Source organism: Geospiza fortis, unplaced genomic scaffold, assembly GCF_000277835.1.
Source record: "Geospiza fortis unplaced genomic scaffold, GeoFor_1.0 scaffold44, whole genome shotgun sequence".
Taxonomy (NCBI): Eukaryota; Metazoa; Chordata; class Aves; order Passeriformes; family Thraupidae; genus Geospiza; species Geospiza fortis.
The window spans coordinates 107,808-123,491 of record NW_005054404.1 but is presented as its reverse complement, the minus strand read 5'-3'; the positions used below and the strand labels follow the sequence as shown (position 1 = coordinate 123,491).

Sequence of the window (15,684 nt, the reverse complement as noted above, 5' to 3'; positions counted from 1 at the left end):
ACCCCCAGCCAGTCTGCTTGTAGGGTATCACAACCTGATATGGACAACCTGAACTGGCTGTAACCCCTTCAAGTGTTAAATGAGATTCCAAGACACTACAGTAAACCTCTATCTCCCAACATATGCTGAAAGTCTCCTTTCTGAAGGAGAGGCAGGAAAACTAAAGCAGAACTTCTAGCCCAGTAATTATTTTCCCAGCTAGCAACTCAGTGTGTGAAAATGGATAGTCCTCTGAATATTCCTGCTCAAAACCAGTGAATAAAACAAATGAGAAGCCCAAGATATTTCACAAAATGTACCTTTATTTATTCATTGAAAAATAGCCCTGTACTGCAGCCCAAATATCCCCCAATAACCGGTACTGCAGGAAACTTGGCACACAGCTTGAAACACAGATGTTGTAGCTGGAAATATCAGCAAAAGGTGGGGAGGGGATAGAGGCAGTGTTAGTACTGAAACACAGTGTTAAGGCAACAGGTTATCCAGGCCACCTGAACCCAAGGTGGTTAGGTTCAGTCACCCTCCCTTCCTCCCAAAGACCACAGACTTCTCAGCTGAAGACTAAATTAGTAAATACATTCATAGAAAGTGAAGCAATTTAAAAGTAGCTGATTTTCTGACAGAATTGGTTTAATATAATTAATTTTTATCCCCATGATGCTTAGGAGCTGCTTGATTCAGAAATTCTAGGATGGTTCATAGCACAGCCATTAATAAGGTTGTTACTGAAACTTGATTCCTTGAGCCAAGGGCAAATCTTTGCTGTAGTTGATTGTACTGAAAGAGAAACAACAATTTAGAGACCAGACTTAATCACTGAGACAGATTATGCAGTCCACTTCCTATGTATAAACTGTTATATCTAAAAAGACTTCTCTAAAGCAGTTTGCCTACTTAAAATTATGAACTAACTTTACTCCAGTTTTCAATATAGTAACCACGTACAGGAAAAGACAACATTTGCCATTTTATCTTCCTTTATGGAGGATCTTACTTCACTTTATGTATTTAATCTCTTACTAGGAGAACATCCAGATAGAAAAATCAAGGTGGGATTTCTCATGTTCCTAAGTCTTTGCATGGAAAAAAAAATCACAGGTAAGGGCTATGGAAGTCAGCAGAGAACACTAATGCTCATCCACTATTGGCTGTCAGGACATTTGTGGATAGATAACCAACATCTGGCTGAATCACCTACCAGAGGCAATAGTGGTGGCCCCTCACTGTGGTTGCAAGTCAGTGTATTTCCTGACAAGTTTCAGGCATTTTTCATATGAGTTTAAAATCAATCAATGGTGGAGGGAACCCCAAAACCACCTTATTTTTTCCTTTGAAAAGTTAAAAAATGTCTTTATAAAAACCCTTCAAATCTTCTTCTGCTATGAATGTGAAGAAAAGGCAATTACACTTATAGACGGTTATCTCACATTCAGTAGAGATAGTAGCCTTGTAGTCAAAGATTTATATGTTTTGAACTTTGGGAAGTTCATCTGTAATTTAAATTTATTTGGTCTGTCTTACCAAGTAGACCGTCTCATATAAAGTTTCCATGAATCACTTCCAGATTCTCTTCCCCCACCAGTGTGCTTTTCACCACCTGCAGCAAAAACATTATATATTAAAACCTATTTTTGGACATGGCAAACTAGACTAATTCCAGAAGGTAAGACATTTTTATAAAAATACATGGGAAAAACTATTTCTTTTCCTTGTCCTATATCTGAATTAAATTACCACCCCACACAACACACACAGCTAGCTCTCTCCTCATGCTTGAGGCAAAAAAAAAAAATCTCCCTGGAGTTCAAAATCTCATCATGGTGGCACTAGAGGACTTTGTTTTAAAAACATTTGTCTTAACACAGGAAAAGAGTACAAGAATGTGCTGGTTCTTGTACTTCTTAAATGGTAAGGTTAATACTTCTTCTACCCCCTTAGTTCCCTAAGTATATAAAAAGAGAGAAATAAAGGCAAAACTTTTTATTTTAAGATTTTCTCACAAAAATGCTACATGCCATACATCTTATATAAACTTACCAATACACACAGAATAGCCCAAGATTGTTTTAATTAAAACTTTTATACAGTTTTCCACCTGGCCATATCTTTAAATACCTCCAGAATACATCCCTGAGTAATATTCCTTTGATGGAGAGGAGGAGAAGGAAATAACACACAATTTTTAAAAACCTAGTACAGTTATTTTTAAAAGTTTAAATCTAACTACTGGTAGTCAATATCTGTTTTCTGCTAAAGCAGCATGATTCAAAATTAACTTTGATTTCATCACATTTAGTCATTTAAATGGACTGATGAAAACCTTGACAAAGCACAAGGAACATACCAAAAGCACCTCCAATCTCAGCTCCACTGGTTGGGATGTTAACATTCACAATGCCACAGTCAGATCCCTTTGGCCTACAAAGATAAGGTACAACTCCTGCTTAGGATCAGGAAAGGTTCCCTCCCTAAAATGAGGGCTGTAAAATGCTCAGCTAGCATTACACAGAGGTTTACAAAAGACATGAAAGATTAATCTTATGTACCTCAGGAAAGTAAAAAAATAATTTAAATTATACCCTAGCCAGCGGAAAATCCTTCCCAAATCCTTGGTAAAGATACTGCTGGAAAGACCTTGTTTTACTTCATTATTCCAGGCAAAAACCTCCTCTTCCTCCTAGAAGAAGCATACGTCAATGGTTAAGCCATGACTATCCAAAGCTAAGCAGTTACAAAGAAGCTCTGTGAGCAAAAACACAACAAACCACAGCCATAATGCAAATGTACAGAAGGGCACTGGGCAAATACACATGTGCCACGTCAGCAATACCTCCACTGCTGCTTTTGAACAGATGTGAACAGTATCAATCGTGAACACTAACAACAGCAATCTGTTCCTGTAGCTCATCGTAACTCCAGCGCTCTTCACAGAAATGGAACTACACAATGAGTTGAACAGTGGCTATCTCACAGCGCAGAACAAGAGCCACCACTTCTTGAAGCACTGGGACAACTGTACAGATGTGACACATGTCTGATTTCTCTCTTGTGATTCTACTGTTACCATCCTTGACACTTGTTTCACCGCTGTTATTTTACCTTAAATTTCAGCACATACAATATGGGGGCAAACGTCTCAGTGTGGACAATGGGCGCATTATGAGGAAGGCCAGTCACAATGGTTGGTTCAACATAGTTCCCAGGGCGATTTATAACCTTCAAAATAAATAAAAAATAACCAAGTAAGTTCCAATCAGCATCCAGCTTAGTATTAGTGTAGGAAAGGAATCTTTCATGGTCTGACCACTACAGTTGAGAAATCAGAAACAGAAGGCCACATAGGATGAATAACTTAAATTTTACTTATTTAAGTATTTAAAATATAGAAACACAACTTATGTCCACTAAGGATATAATCAAATCGTAATGTCTAGCAGCTGAAACTTCCTTTCTCCTACTTGTAAGCTACTTAGAATTTTAAAGTATATAGAAGTTGCTAATGAAAGACAAGAAGCCCCAGAACAATAAGTCAATGAGAATTAAACATCCTATGTGATGAAAATGTACAAATGGTTGTCTTGTATCTCCAGTATTTCCTCAAGCTAGACATTGTGAGGGATAGAACTGCAATTTTCCTTTGTTACCTGTTTGACATTCACCATTTACATTGTTGGTTTTTTTTATTTTCACTATCACTTGCAATGGGTGAGTGGTGTAAGAGTAGCTTCCAAGTAGAATTGCCTTTACTCTGAAGACAGGATTCCAATTCAAACAATTCTCAATCTGACTAACCTAATATCCTGTAGTGGCTGACAGGACAAGCTGAAGTACAAGCTTGGCCTATGCCATCATGTTACTGTATTTTTTTCCTAGAGCACAAACTGTAGCAGGGAAAATAAAAGCTAAGTCACCTTTCCGCCACAAACCACAGAGCCACCTTGCTGTTTCGCTTGTTCTACTGCATCAAGGAACATTTTCACTGCTTCTTTGGTATGAAGAGGCCCATACAGAGTGTCAGCTAAAAAAAGATTCAGAAGCATACTTTCATTAAAACTGTGTATGCTTGCAAATATTCTTATCTTAGAATTAACTGTTTAATCTGTCCAGGATGAGCAGTATTAGTCAGATACTTCATATTTCTTTCAGAGTCTGTATTCTAAATGAAACCAGCTATTTCCACCCCCTGGTAAATTGCTAAACTTAGATAATTTGGATCTATAATCACTTCAGAACTTAAACAGGAAGAAACCAACCGCAACTTGTTTCCTAAACCCATGAGATGGAAATAGCTACTTACAATCCCATGGATCACCGATGCGGACCTGGGCATAGGCCTTGGCAAGCTTTGCCACCACCTCATCATGGATGCTTTCATGGAGAAACTAAAACATGGTAAGAAACTTGTAAGACAGTGCAGCCTATGTAACTACTCCTGAAGTACTACTGCACTTTGAAGGGGGCTGAATGAAGAACAGAAATACTGTTGTTCAAATTCAGCAAATCCCAAAATTAAAAAGAGACAGAGGCCAAGGCCTCTGAAACAGCACTAACACCAGAAAATGAAGATGTAAAACCTTCATCATAAAGATTTAAAACAAGACAAGAAACAATAATCTGTTTTAATTTTACCCCATCTCAGATCAGTACTATCAATGTGCGCTGTAAACATTTCAGTTTAGTGTTCTAGAACAAACACTCCAGAAATTTTATTGCTCCAGTTTGAGGAATCACTGCCCATCCAATACACCTGAATCCATTTACCCACATCCATTTTGCCTAATATTTACTGAATCAACCCAACAGTGACAAGACAGACACTGACACTATAACACTGTTGAACTTGTTGAAAATGATTGGCTAAGAATTAATAACAAAGTAGGTAACTCACACACCCTTGCTTTGCTGCAATATAAACACTGAACCAAAATTTGTAGCAGTCACAAGCAAAGCTCTGACAATGAAAACAGAAATAGAGAACTTTGCCAAGCACTATTTCCCTGACTTAAAGCACATTTTGAAATACATATAAAGAAACTGTTTAGAGCTAGAATTACACTGGAATGAAACTATGCTCTTATTTTCCCAACATACTTTTTTTGACAAAATAAAAGTGTGTTTCAAATATGATTTGTTACTCTTCACAATATTAGGAATTGTGAGGCATTCTCTGAGCCAATCTGGAATTAAGTTAAAATTCAGAGCTACCCAAACCAGACTACACATTTACTCACCAGCCTTCTAGCAGTTGTGCATCTCTGACCTGCTGTTCCCACAGCAGCAAATAGAGCAGATGGAATGACTAGGTTCAGGTCTGCATCTTCAAACACTTTAAAAAAAATTAAAATATGAGTGTGTTACTGGAGTAAGCAGGCAGTTCACAAGACTTAAGATGCTAAACAATATTAGAAACTGATAGGTTGGTCAAGAATCTTTAGTAATAGTTGCACTAGTTGGAATAGTTGCACAGTATGGTAAGATACAAAGAAATACCTTGAAACTCCTACTATTTCTCTGTAGCTGGAATTAGACACATGCAATTGGGCATAACTATAGGTTTGAACTACTGAAGGGAGCCTTTTGCAATAAAGTTCGCAAAAAATTCTGGCTTGCTTTTAAGTCAGGAAACCACAAGCAATTTCTTGCCATTCCTCCAATCTGTCTCTCACTGAGAAGTTTATCAGCATAAAGTAGCAATCATAAAGTGTTTCCACGTGGCCTTGAAAAAAGCACAGCTAAAACACACAGGTGTACAGTAATATAAAATGCACAATGAGCTGAACAATTACATCTGGCTAGAAGACATTGAGATGTCTTCTAAAGCTCAAACGGTCCCCAAAAAATCACTTGGCTTAACCAGTCCCAAAAAAGTCTCTTAAGCATCCAAAACCATTATGAAGTTTGGGATGAAGTCCAGCCAAACAATGATTATGTGATCATTCAAAGTCAACTCCAAAAAAAGCAGGACTTTAACATTAAAAAAATAAAGAATTTTCAAAGCATAAAACAAATTTATACTGCCGGCTACAAAGCAGCATAGAAAAAAAGAGGACCTGCTCAAATGTGATTTTCAAGAGTAGATGATGTAGTATCATGTTTGTACTTCAAAAGAGTATATATATGTAAATAAGCACATTTGTTGAGAATATGAGAAAAGTGAAACAAAAGGCAACAGCACAACAGGACAGCAATTTAGGTATTTATTGAGCTTATATATTCTTTCTGCAATGTTGCTCGGCTTTGTAGTATTTGTTGTTTTTCTAGGAACTGGATCATACCCTAAGGTACTTAAACCTGAAAAATGTGCTACTGAAATAAATACCTTTATGCTTTTCTTTCAAGTATCATAAGTATCTTATACTTTATATATATCTACTTATACTCTAAAATGCTAAAAGCGTAGCGTTCACAAGATTACATATAAACTGCAGTCAGGCATTTCCCAGGAAAATGGTGGAGTTATTATGGATGGAAGGATCCAGAAGGTAAGAGGCACACAGGGGCTTCGTTGTGCTGGGTTAAGAGCTAAAGTCAATCTTAAAGGTCTTTCCCAACCCTAATGATTCTACAACTAAAACTATCCTAAAATTAAACTTATTTAGTTTAGCATTGTCCACAACCCATTATTGAAGCTTACTGCTTCTCTCATTCCATTCTCCTCTTCAACACTGATTACTTAAGAGACCTTGGAATCTCACTTTTTGTCTTAAAACACTGCTCCCTCCACAACACCAAAGACAGAAAAATCCCACAACATTCTATTATTCTACACAAAAAAGAAACAGAAAAAAGTGACAATTAGCTATGAATATTTGTACACTAGCTTCCAAATATCATCTATGGGACTAAATTTCTATAGTGCATATTACCAATAATGGCATTGTTTCCTCCCAGTTCCAGCAGGCTTCGACCTAATGAAAAAACACAAAATAAATTATGCCATGGCCACATGTATTCACTGTACCTCAGTCAATGAGACTACTTCTAACTAGAGCTAAGCTTCATGAAACATATTTTTAAGGATAAACAAAACGTTTTAGAGATCACAGTCTAGCCAAAGCAGAAAATTACACCAAATACTACATCTATCACATGTCATGAAGATAAGTGCGCAGCAGTTATGGCACAAAGAAGTTTTAAAAAGATAGGCAAAAAAATAGCACTGCAAGGAAAAAAATTGAAACAGGAAAAAGTTGCAGCATAAATAATATGACATAGACAAAGAATAAGGTCCTACAAAGATCAAAATGCACACAAAATTTAACTAAGCTCATTTATTTCCCTGGCAACTGTTTATCTACAATCTGAGACAAAAAATCACAACCTGCATCTGGGTGAATATTTGCTATCTGTTCTGGCTTCTGGGGGGCTTTTTTTCACTTGCATGAACTTCAAATGTATAAAAAAAAATGTTTGCAAGATGCTGCTCATAAACTAAGAAGTAAGAATCTAGCAGCTGAGATTCTTGCCTGTACACTTTTAAATATTTGCAACAAAACCAGCACCTCCAAAATCATCATTATATTTATCAGGAGTAAAAGGTGAGGGGGACTGTATTCATGTATTCTATTCACATTGGCAAAAGACCACATGCCCTGGTTGTTCACCCTAACAATCTCCATACAACTAAACACCAGTGGACACCACTACACCTCTTACATTAATTGCAAGACTATGGATTTGCACATAAACTGGAAAAGAAAATCTGAATTATAACAGAACTAACTGAAAAATGCCATATGTATCTATGAGCAGCCTGAAACCCACATTTATCCAAGACAAAAAAAAAAAGTAACACAGCTGAAAACTGTGTTACTGTTATTTTAAAACCTTATGGGGCACTGCTGCCTTCACCAAACATGGAAATAAATAGAGAAGAACCCACACACTCACCAAATCTCTCCTGAACCATAAGCGCTACTTGTTTGCCCACTTTTGTGCTGCCAGTGAAGGATAAGAGGTCCATTCTCTCATCTCTAGCCATTGCTGTCCTGCACAATGGGACACAAAGCACTGTCTTCAACAAAAGAAATGCAGACAGAAAAGCAGCTTGCACCTTCCACATACATCAGCTTCAACCAGGGAGAGCTTTAAAGCTAGAGTTTCTTTGAAACATCAGGCAACTGAGCTAATGGCAGGAAAGCTTCCCCTTAGCCAGAAAAAAAGGAACGAGGCTGCTTCCATCCACCTTTTCAGGCCAAAAAAGCATCACCTGTAATAATACTAACATTCAGTCTAAAGCTTATTATGAGATTAGTTCCAATTGTTATGATCCACAAGAAAACATTCAAATCTATGACTTTTTTTAATGTTTGCCATATGTTTTGCCTTCTCTTAAAATACTCAAAAGATATATGTGAAAATACATTTGTACTGGGGATTTCCTCATGGTAAAAAGCAAAGTGATTTAGATTGTACAGCTTCCAAGCACATACATCTATGAGCAACTGCAGAGTTCTGCACGAACATGGAAAAGGGGAATTATTCTCCTCCACAACTAATCTAAAAGGCACTGTACATTGAAAACTCTCAATAACACGGTAAGGGGACCTAATATTAGCTGTACTCTTTGGGTGTAAGCATATGCAGAAGCGGAATATAAACTTAGTCATGCCTCTTCATTAAATATCTGACAAGTTCTTTGTTTGCAGCTGATCTCACAACAGCAAGTAGACATACATATTATATTTAATGCAGGACTAGAACCAGAGTTTCAGACCAGCTAATACAAATCATGGCAACATGCGCATTGCTAGAGACTAGAATAACTTCACAAGTACCTCAAAGAATTTTTTTTCCTTTTATAAACATTCACAAAACACAAGAAATATTACCTACCCAATGTCTGCTCCACCACAAACCAGAGAGCAGATTGCTCCAGGCAACTTGTTATCCTCCAAGACTTTTGCAATTATCCTGGAATCAAAGATGTAAAAATGTTAGAGATTTCTGACAAGTGCAAATGGGGAGTGAACCATTAGAACTGTCTGGGGGTTTTGGGGTAGCAGTGGTTTGGGGTAATTGTCCTCAGGAGTCAATATTAGATCTACAAGACTTAGTAATTACCTATTTTAAGGGGTCTACTTTTATTCAGCATTTTAAAATAAATGTTATGGGCAATGCATTTTAAAATAAATGTTATGGGCAGTAAGTATTTAAAATGTTGATATAAAGTAACAATAAACCTAAAGGAAGTATCACTATGAAATTTATTCTTTTGAGAAGTTCTCCTTTTTATTGAGATCAAGATCAAAGAAACCAGAACTCACTTTGTAACAGCAACACTAACAAGGGATGTTGTAGGAGCACCCTTCCTAGAAAGGGAAAAAAAATTACATTACCTTCTTATTTAATTCTTTAAGAATAAGAAATAATTCAAATAAGAAACTTTTAGGGTCTCTGATCTACAGCACATTTTGGTTAGGCTAGTTTTCAGGTACAAATTAAGACAGGAACTCAAGCATTTCCTTTGGCACCTGAGCATTCAGAACTTCTACTGAAATCCTCGTAGACAATGGCTAGGCCAAATTTTAGAATGAAGGAGGTAGATGAAAGCAAAGTAGGAGATAGGAGAGAAAGTAAAGCTACTTATTTAGATTTTTAATCTTAGCTGTACCAACTTGGAATTTATTAACTACCACTGCTGCAAGCCCTCACCCTGTGCTCTTTATTCATAGGCCATTTGGCTAAGTCCTGAATGGATCTGCACCATAGTACCTCAAAAAAGAGGTTACCACAAAACTATAAAAAGCTCTGACTGAAAATGATTTATGCCTACACTAGATAGAATCAAATATCCAGAAACACCTGACACTCAATAGCAATTTCATGCCTGAGTTAATAGCTTTCAGTTTAGGAATACTGTTAGCAAGGTGGACAGCTAGCTCTTACCACAGGCAAGCGTTTCCACAGATCATTGCAATTGCGCTGTTCCACCCATAAACTGCCACGGGGAAGTTGAAGGCTGTGATGACTCCCACCAGCCCAACAGGATTCCACTGCTCTATAAGGGCATGGCCAGGTCCTGAAAGCAAAGCCACAACATAATGCAGTTTTCATCCATTTAATCTCTGGGGTTTTTCTAAGGGAAAATATGTAAGCAAGAAACCTAGCATCACTCTTCAGTCCACCACAGCCTTAGCTTGCCAAGAGCTGTGTTATTTGCATTCTGCAGCTTACCTGGATAAGGTTAGCTAGACTGTGCAAAAAGCTAATGCTCTGACAACATAAAGTTTTATTATTTTAAACATAATGATGACTTGTGGTAATTAATAGCTGACAAGGAGGTCTCTCCTTTCTAAGTACACTTCAAAACTTTTTACATACTTTTCTCTACCACCTTTCATCAATTTAAAAACCTAAGAGAATCTAATGCTTAGAAGAACAGAGAAAACGGATGGACTGACCTGCTTATCTGTCACTTCATTAGGTACTTCAATAGCTGGCACTACTGCCCACCACATCTATTCCTAAAACTCCATAAATAACACACAGACAGAGGTCTTCATGCACTACTAACTATATTTAAGTTACACCTCCATATCTTAATTTCTTTAAACAAAAAAACACCAAACAACAAACAAAAAACTCCACAAACAAAACCAAAAAAATAACACATACTTACTTTCTGAAGGCAAAATAGGTCCACCAATCATTCTGGACAAACCAACAGCATAGTCACAGACATCAACATACTCCTGCACTTCCCCAACACCCTCGACAAAAATCTTTCCCATTTCTAAAGAGACCTGAAAAAATTCAGAGTAAGACAAACTTTTTTACAAAATTCCCTTGGATCCCTAATATATTTTGTCTCCACTTAATGTCAGGTGTATCTACTGACCAAGTAAGATTTTAACACACACTTTTTTATTAGAAGAGATTCACCTCTTCCCCAGTTATTCAGAACTTAAAGAAACAACACACTAGACAACTGGACAAGAGTCATATGCCAAGACAACAGAAAGAAATTAGAAAAGGAAATTAATGGAGAAAATTTTCTAAAAACTACTGAAAGGAGGGTCCAACACTAATGATCGGTTTTGATCAACAATACCTTGGATTTACATCATCAGGCTTGCCCACACTGTGGGCCAGGAAAGAAACAAATTGAAAAAGAGGGATTACTCTGCTCCAGCAAAAGAAAACAGCCACTTACATTTTTCATAAGCAAACTATTCATTTTACAATATTTCAAAGCAAATTTGAAAGATTTCATTTGCAGATGCTGCTGAAAATGCGTATGCATGTTTAGTATTTTAGTAACCTGGGATGTTTAGGATCAATTTATTGTTTTTTTTTTTTTTCTGAAGTTGACCTTAAACTACATCCTTCTCTTAAAATTATGTTAGATTTACTCAGTTGAAATATATCAGTGAGAATAAGCTGGTATTTGAAGATATCGCCATCCAGAAATGAGAAAATCTCAAAATTTGGGAACTGAAAAATCACCAACTTATCTCCACGCAGTTTTGTGGTCATGCTCTGACAGCTAGATGTGAACTTCATGCAGATATCACCTGCCACTTTACACTGATGACTGTACTTTAAGAAGGCTGTTAAATGACAAATGAGGTTCAAAGGATTTCCACAGGATTTTTCTCTCCATGTGAAAGTTAACATAAAGATGACTAACTGTATTTCTACGATGCCTGTGGTTATATCAAGACAGAAGGAACAGTCCTTATCTGTGACCAAAAACAGAGTGGCATCAGACATATTTACTAAGAAACACAGCAGTGGGTCTGTAATGTAAGTGCAGTAGAAACACCTGGATATATCACCAGGGCATGGCAAGGTGAGGATGGAAATTTCCTCCAGTGTATGAGAAAGATGAGTTTCTATATAGCTCCTTTTTATATATCCTAAAGCCAAGCAAAGTCCTAAAACCTGAATACCTACTGCACTTCTTTACCCTGAAATGCATCCCCAATCCTAGCAGAGCTGAATACACATATTATCTGTTTGGGAAAACTAAGAAAATATGGCAAGAAGCCATAAGTTTTGGTCAAGAATACAGAACAAACTTCTGTCTGTCTACACTCATCAGGGAAGCTCCACTGTTTTTGAATACAGAAGTATGTTAGCACTCTAATTCCACAACAGAAACTGTGCTGAGGAGACAACATCAAGGGAAACAGAACAAGGTTTTGAAGGTTAACAATATGGGCTTGACTACACACGGAGTTATTCACTGGCAGCTGTTTCTGAACAGCAGCACAGACAGGCAAGCCCTGCAAAAAGAAAGTGGAAGTTCCCCACTTGACTCCTTTTCTTCCCTAGCAAGAAAAGGAGTAAAGCAAGAGTTTTAAAGGAGTGGTCCTTCAGCCTTTATGTCCTGCGCGGCACTGCAAGATCATCTCATTAAGACCATCTCAACTTCTGAAGCCTCATATTTCCACTTGTCACTTGGCAAAATCCTGCAGATCACCAGAAAGAGCTCAAAGTTAAAAGCACTGTATTAGAGGAAGGTCTTTTTCAAGATACTTTTAATACGCGCAAGTGCCCTATCTGACAGACAGGAGGGAAAATAGCAGGGCAACAGTTGTAACACTCATCCTAGAGAAGCCAATAATAAATCTTCTTTTCCTATTATAAATTGTCAATTCACAGAATCACAGAATATCCTGAGCTCAAAGGGACCCACAGGGATCAAGTCCAGCTCCTGGCCCAGCACTCTCTCCAGGAATCACACCATGCACCTGAGAGCATTGCCCAAATGCCTCTTGAACTCTGTCAGGCTTGGTGCTGTGACCACTTCCCTGGGGAGCCTGTTCAGTGCCTAAACATCCTCTGGGTGAAGAGCCTTTTCTTAACAAGTAACCAAACTCTCAGCTGACACAGATTCATGCCATTTCTATACCATAATAATTTTTTTTTCTTCTTTTTAAAGTTAAAAGTTAATTAGGCAAGCTAACAGAACTAACAGCAATTACTTAACAATTACTAAGGTTAGTATTGCAGAGAAAACTTAGTATTACTGAAAAAAAGCAGTTTTGACATACCACTAACCCCCACTCCCCACTCCACCCCCCAAAAAATGTAGGCTACTTCTGAAAATACCCTACCAAGCTTCCTAGAACTTTGATTTTTTGTCTCAGGGCATCACCAATCTGTCGCACTATTTCTCCACGTTTAGGTGCAGGGATCTAGTCAAAAGAAAACAGAAGAATCTATGTAAGACTGAAAATCTGTAACTCCTGCTGTATATATACTGCTAGTTTTCTGTCTGTAAGCAAGCACTGAGTGCTGTGCTTTTTTGTTTATCTTCCCAATACACTGTTACTTGTTCATTTTTATCATGTGCAATGCTTTACAATAAACTGTTTTCTGCCTCAGAGGCCTGATAACAGTACAAACAAACATTTTGTCTGTTCAAAACTTCAGTTTCACTAAATATTGCCAAAAGCATTCAGATTAATTCTCTTATTTCTGTTCAACTACATCACCCCCAATGCAACCAATCAGCTGCACCTCAAGAAATAAGCATTTTTCATGAAAGTGCACTTACTGGTTTCTGAGCCTTGAAGTGTACTTAATACCACACTTTCAAACTTCCCTTTAGTATGACATTTACCTTGTTAGCAGAAATTAAGACACATGGAAACCTCAATCATGAAAATATTAAGCTCATACACCACCTCTTAATATATTTTTTTAATGTGATACCAGTATGGTAAATAATAATCAATAGCCAAGATCAATTTGCAAACTATATGCAAGCAGTTCTCGTAAAAACAAGACTGAGGAAAAATGCATAAACCATGCAAACATATCTCTTTACAGGCAATATCTTTCAAATAAGCTCATTACAAACAGCAAAATTCACCAAATAACAAATAGCTTTGAGAAAAAGCCTTCAAGAAAATTTGATGTGTTGACTCTTTATCTGTTGGATTGCTTTCAGATTATTGCTGAACATGTTATGAGTTACCAACATTATACTCACAAATTGTAACAAAAAACCACTAACATACCCTGAGGAAGCTGTTTTGTTTATCCTAAACTTTGTTGTCTTCAGACAAGGTAAACTACTTTCCTGGCTAAAACAGAGAGTGCACATCGCCTTTTGAAATCTAGGTTTCAGCTGCTACCAAAGAAACAGCAGGTAGCTCTAAGAACCAAGCCTGGCACAGCCATCAACAGAACGGGCGCTGGCTGGACACAGCTGGTAGGGCTGCATGGGGAGCTACACCTTGCTAACGAAAAATAGCTTAGCTATTATATACAATGTAACACTAATGCTTTTGAACCACACAGCTGTTCTGTGAAATACCAAGACAGCAGGTGAAACAAAAACCACTAGGCTTATAACCAGCAGTTTTCCCCACTCCAGGAGAACAAGAAGATCAACACAAGTTACTCCTCCAAATACTCCACAGATCTCACCCAGAAGAGGAGGCAACAGGAAGTGAAACATGCACAGGGAGAGTTTACGTGCTACAAGGTTTCTGAACTTCACCAGACCTGTTGGCAACAGCTCACAGGCACAAGCCTTGGTAAATCTGCCAGCGTTTTCAAAACAAACATATCCCACAAGTCAATGTCCTCATCTTTGTACCTCAATGGTATCACACACAAATTACCTGGGTTTGTTTCTTGAGGTCTCCATTGTAAATTTTTGCGCTAATGCACCACACACAGTATGAACAAATTTTTACACCTTCATTTTATGAGGCAATTTAATAGCCTGTCTCTGCCAGAGATCTATAATAAAAGAGAAGCCTCCATTAACTTACATCAGCCCAGACCTTCCATGCCTCTTTAGCCTTCTTTACTGTTTCTTCATAATCCTCCAAATTACCCTACATGAAGAAGCACATCAAATTTAGGAAAATCAAATCCTCAAAAGAAATGTCACAAAAAAGCTCCTGCATCCAACTCAAGATATTTTTATAGAGAGTACTTGCACTACAGGATACAACTTTTATAGGATGCTTCTAACTTGACACAATTTGGATCCAATATTACAAATTGTCTGAAGCCAATGTCAATGAAAAGCACATGTGTTGCCTAAATTAAAAAAACAAACAAACAAAAAAAACCAACCAAACCCTCCCCCAAAACCAAAACAAACAAACAAACAAACAAAAAAAAAGAAACAAAAAAACTCCACGAGCAGAAATTTTCATTCAGGTGTTAGAGGAAGCTCCATATAGAATAACGGTTTTATATATGTTTGTATCTGTACATACATACACACATATATAAAGATGACCTACTCCATCAGCATCACTGGGCATCAAGGCTAGTTGAGTCCTAATACACAAAAGGAGTAGATTACTACAATAGTGCTATTCTTACAGTAAAAACATTCACAAATTTACTACCTGAATGTCACGTTGCTCTCCTAACTACTTGCTCCCAGGCCTCTCATCCCTACTAAATAGGCACTATCTGCCCCTTTTCTGCAACGTCCTTCAAGACAAACGAAAAGGGAAGGGAGGAGCACTTGCTCTTCCCAACAACGCTTGCAAGAGTGCGAGGCGGAGGGCTGGAGAGACAAGAAGTTTAAAAAAAAAAAAAAAGAAGAAGAAAAAAGGCAAACAGACTGTTTTTCTTCCCAGGAAAGCCGCAGGCATATTGCCAGCAGTAGGCCCTGGCAGCGACGAGCACCAGCGGCCGCCCTGGACTCAACATCCCCCGGACCCTGATGTGGAATCGGGAGTTTCACCATCCGGGTGGCAG

The 15,684-nt window shown here is 37.7% G+C and overlaps 1 protein-coding gene across 1 annotated transcript; it reads right to left on the bottom strand.

Annotated features, from left to right (window-relative positions):
* Window positions 1-282: 282 nt before the first annotated feature.
* Window positions 283-15,673, bottom strand: ALDH7A1 (aldehyde dehydrogenase 7 family member A1). The gene is made up of 17 exons (XM_031061242.1): window positions 15,545-15,673; window positions 14,736-14,801; window positions 13,065-13,145; window positions 10,622-10,745; window positions 9,889-10,021; window positions 9,267-9,311; window positions 8,836-8,913; window positions 7,891-7,988; window positions 6,867-6,908; window positions 5,232-5,326; window positions 4,298-4,382; window positions 3,912-4,018; window positions 3,100-3,216; window positions 2,580-2,677; window positions 2,345-2,418; window positions 1,522-1,597; window positions 283-777 (listed from the first exon to the last, which is right to left on the bottom strand). The coding sequence occupies exons 1-17, from the start codon at window positions 15,671-15,673 to the stop codon at window positions 723-725; spliced, it is 1,503 nt and encodes a 500-aa protein (XP_030917102.1). The 3' UTR covers window positions 283-722.
* Window positions 15,674-15,684: the final 11 nt, after the last annotated feature.

Excerpts from the sequence above, each read along its gene's own strand:
- ALDH7A1 (XM_031061242.1), bottom strand. The coding sequence starts at position 15,673 with ATGGTGAAACTCCCGATTCCACATCAGGGTCCGGGGGATGTTGAGTCC. Across the intron at positions 13,146-14,735 it reads CATGGAAGGTCTGGGCTGAT|ATCCCTGCACCTAAACGTGG; the intron begins GTAAGTTAATGG and ends TCTTTTGACTAG. Across the intron at positions 9,312-9,888 it reads TGTGGAAACGCTTGCCTGTG|GAAGGGTGCTCCTACAACAT; the intron begins GTAAGAGCTAGC and ends TTCCCTTTCTAG.